The 2,502-nt window shown below is 45.4% G+C and overlaps 1 protein-coding gene across 1 annotated transcript; it reads right to left on the bottom strand.

Annotated features, from left to right (window-relative positions):
* Positions 1-1,075: 1,075 nt before the first annotated feature.
* LOC140895695 (olfactory receptor 51G2-like) lies at positions 1,076-2,011 on the bottom strand. The gene has a single exon (XM_073306090.2). It carries the CDS (start codon positions 2,009-2,011, stop codon positions 1,076-1,078), a length of 936 nt encoding a protein of 311 aa, XP_073162191.1.
* Positions 2,012-2,502: the final 491 nt, after the last annotated feature.

Below are 2,502 nucleotides of genomic sequence, written 5' to 3'. Positions count from 1 at the left end.
TGGGTTCCCGGACTAGCTGCTCTAAGAAGCAGTCAGTTATGGTGTCAAGAAACTTTATCTCGGCATCCTGTCCTGAAGTGACATGTACCCAGTCAGTATGGGGACAGCTGAAATCCCCTATTATTATCATTAATGATTTTTTAAAATTTTAATAGCCTCTCTAATTGCCCTGAGCATTTCACAGTCACTATCACCATCCTGGGTAGGTGGTCAGTAATATATCCCTACCACTGTATTCTTAACATTAGAGCATGGGATTTCCACTCATAGAGATTCTATGATACAGTTTGCTTCATTGAAGATTTTTCCTTCATTTGATGGTCCACTTTCTTTCACAAATAGTGCAGCTCCCTCACCAGCATTACCTATTCTGTTCATTCAATATATTTTGCATTACAGTCAGATGGGGGTGGATCATCAGGTGTGCAGTGCGCTGTCATCAATGGGAGAGGAGCTGCCTAACTGATTGCTCCTGGGGCTCCTGCTTTAACCATGTCTCTGACACAACTCAGACACATGCACCTGGCTGAGGGCAGAGAGAAAGGGGGGTGACTGTGTCACTTGAATAGCCCCTGAACTCAGCTGTTGGATCACGCGGTACCCAGAGCACTCAGGAAAGGCGAGGACTGGAACTGCAGAACATTCCTCAGCTTTTTCCCTGGCTCATGGGTGTTTAACCAGAGACGGGACAGGGACAGGCCAGGTACAGTGGGGAACAACCTCCACGTCCCTTCTCTTTACTGACTCCTTCAAGAGGAATTCTGAGGTTGGAGCAGCCACCGATACGGCTCTTTATGAGCAAACATCACACTGGTCCCCTGGCTCTCCATGAACACAGACAGATTGTAAACGCTGCTACCTGCCTTGGTCTCCTTTCCCCAGTCTGCTAGCCTCCCTCACCAGCCCCTCTCCCATTCTTCCAGGCCTTATGCCCAATCTGAACCTCTCTTTACAGAGTGGAGTTCAGTAGATCTTGTCATCTCGGACGTAAGGTCCTGAATAGAATAGGTGGCCGTGGCCCGTGTTTTTCATCTCCAATGTCACTGGCCCTGGAGCCAAGTGATGAACTTTCCCTTCACTTGACAAACACCCTGATTATCCTAGCACGAAGCTGTTTGCTTTTCACGCTGTACACAATTGGGTTCATAAGTGGTGGGACAAACAGAGAGATGTAGCCCAGGAGAACCTTGAGCAATGGAGGAGAGCTCTCCTCAAATCTGTGTATCACAGCCAAACCAATCTCTGGAGTGTAGAAGAGTAGGACAGCACAGAGATGGGAGACACATGTGTTCAAGGCCCTAAGGCACTCCGCACGGGACGCAACTTTCAGCACTGTTTTGAGGATCATCACATATGAGAGGAAGATGAACAGTGAATCCAACCCCACCATGGAGACTGTAAGAAAAAAGCCATAGATGTAGTTGACTGTGATGTCCGAACAAGCCATCTTCATGACCTCTTGGTGCAGACAGTAGCAATGAGAGAGGACATTGGCTCGACAGTATAGGAACTGTTTAAGGAGAAAGGGGAGTGGGAATATAACAGCCACTCCTCTTAGCACAAACACCAGTCCCATCTTTCCAATTCTTGGCAGGGTTAAGATAGAAGCATATCTCAGTGGGTAACAGATAGCAACAATTCGATCAAAGGCCATCAGAAGGAGTACCGATGATTCAATGAAAGAAAGTGAGTGAATGAAGAACAGCTGGGCAAAACAAGCATCCAGACTGATCTCCCTAGAGTTAAACAAGAATATACCCAGGGTTGTAGGCATGGTGGATATGGATAAGGCAAGGTCTGTGATGGCCAACATGGAAAGGAAAATGTACATGGGCTCATGGAGGCTTTGATCTGTTTTTATAATGAACAGAATGACTGAATTTCCTACAATTGAAATAACATACACTAAGCAGAAGGGGATAGAGATCCAGAGATGGACGTCTTCCTGCCCAGGTATCCCAGTGAGAAGAAACACTGCAGACATGAATTTGGTGTCATTGACAGCTGACATAATATACTGGAGAGGTCCAAGGAGTTTTGAAATATCCTTCCTGAAAGGCAAAAAAAAAACGCATGAGAGTAGATGATATTTAATGAGACATGGTTCTGATCTCAGTGCAAGTTTAGAGATTCCTAGGAGCTCAAGGAAGATTACCTAAATCATGGTCTTGGATTTACACCATCGATAGGAACGTAGGTATTGCCAGACTAGATCAGACCTGTAGTCCATCTAGGCTCGTATTCAATGCTCAATACCAGATGGTTCAGAAGAAGGTGAAAGAAGCCCTGAAATAGGTAGTTGTGAGATAACCTGCTCCCAAGGAAAGTTTCTCCCCAAGACCCACTAATTAGACATATATTGTAGTACAAATTAGGCGGGTTTAGAGCCCTTCTAAGAGCTTTTTTGTTAAGTCCTCACTACTGTAGTTGGAATTTCTGTTTACCCATATAAACATCCAGTCCCTCTTTGAAACCTGTTAAGCTCTTGGGCCATTGCTATCT

Source organism: Lepidochelys kempii, chromosome 1 (genome assembly GCF_965140285.1).
Source record: "Lepidochelys kempii isolate rLepKem1 chromosome 1, rLepKem1.hap1, whole genome shotgun sequence".
Taxonomy (NCBI): Eukaryota; Metazoa; Chordata; order Testudines; family Cheloniidae; genus Lepidochelys; species Lepidochelys kempii.
Note: the sequence above shows the minus strand (reverse complement) of the source record. Positions and strands in the feature narration are given on the sequence as shown.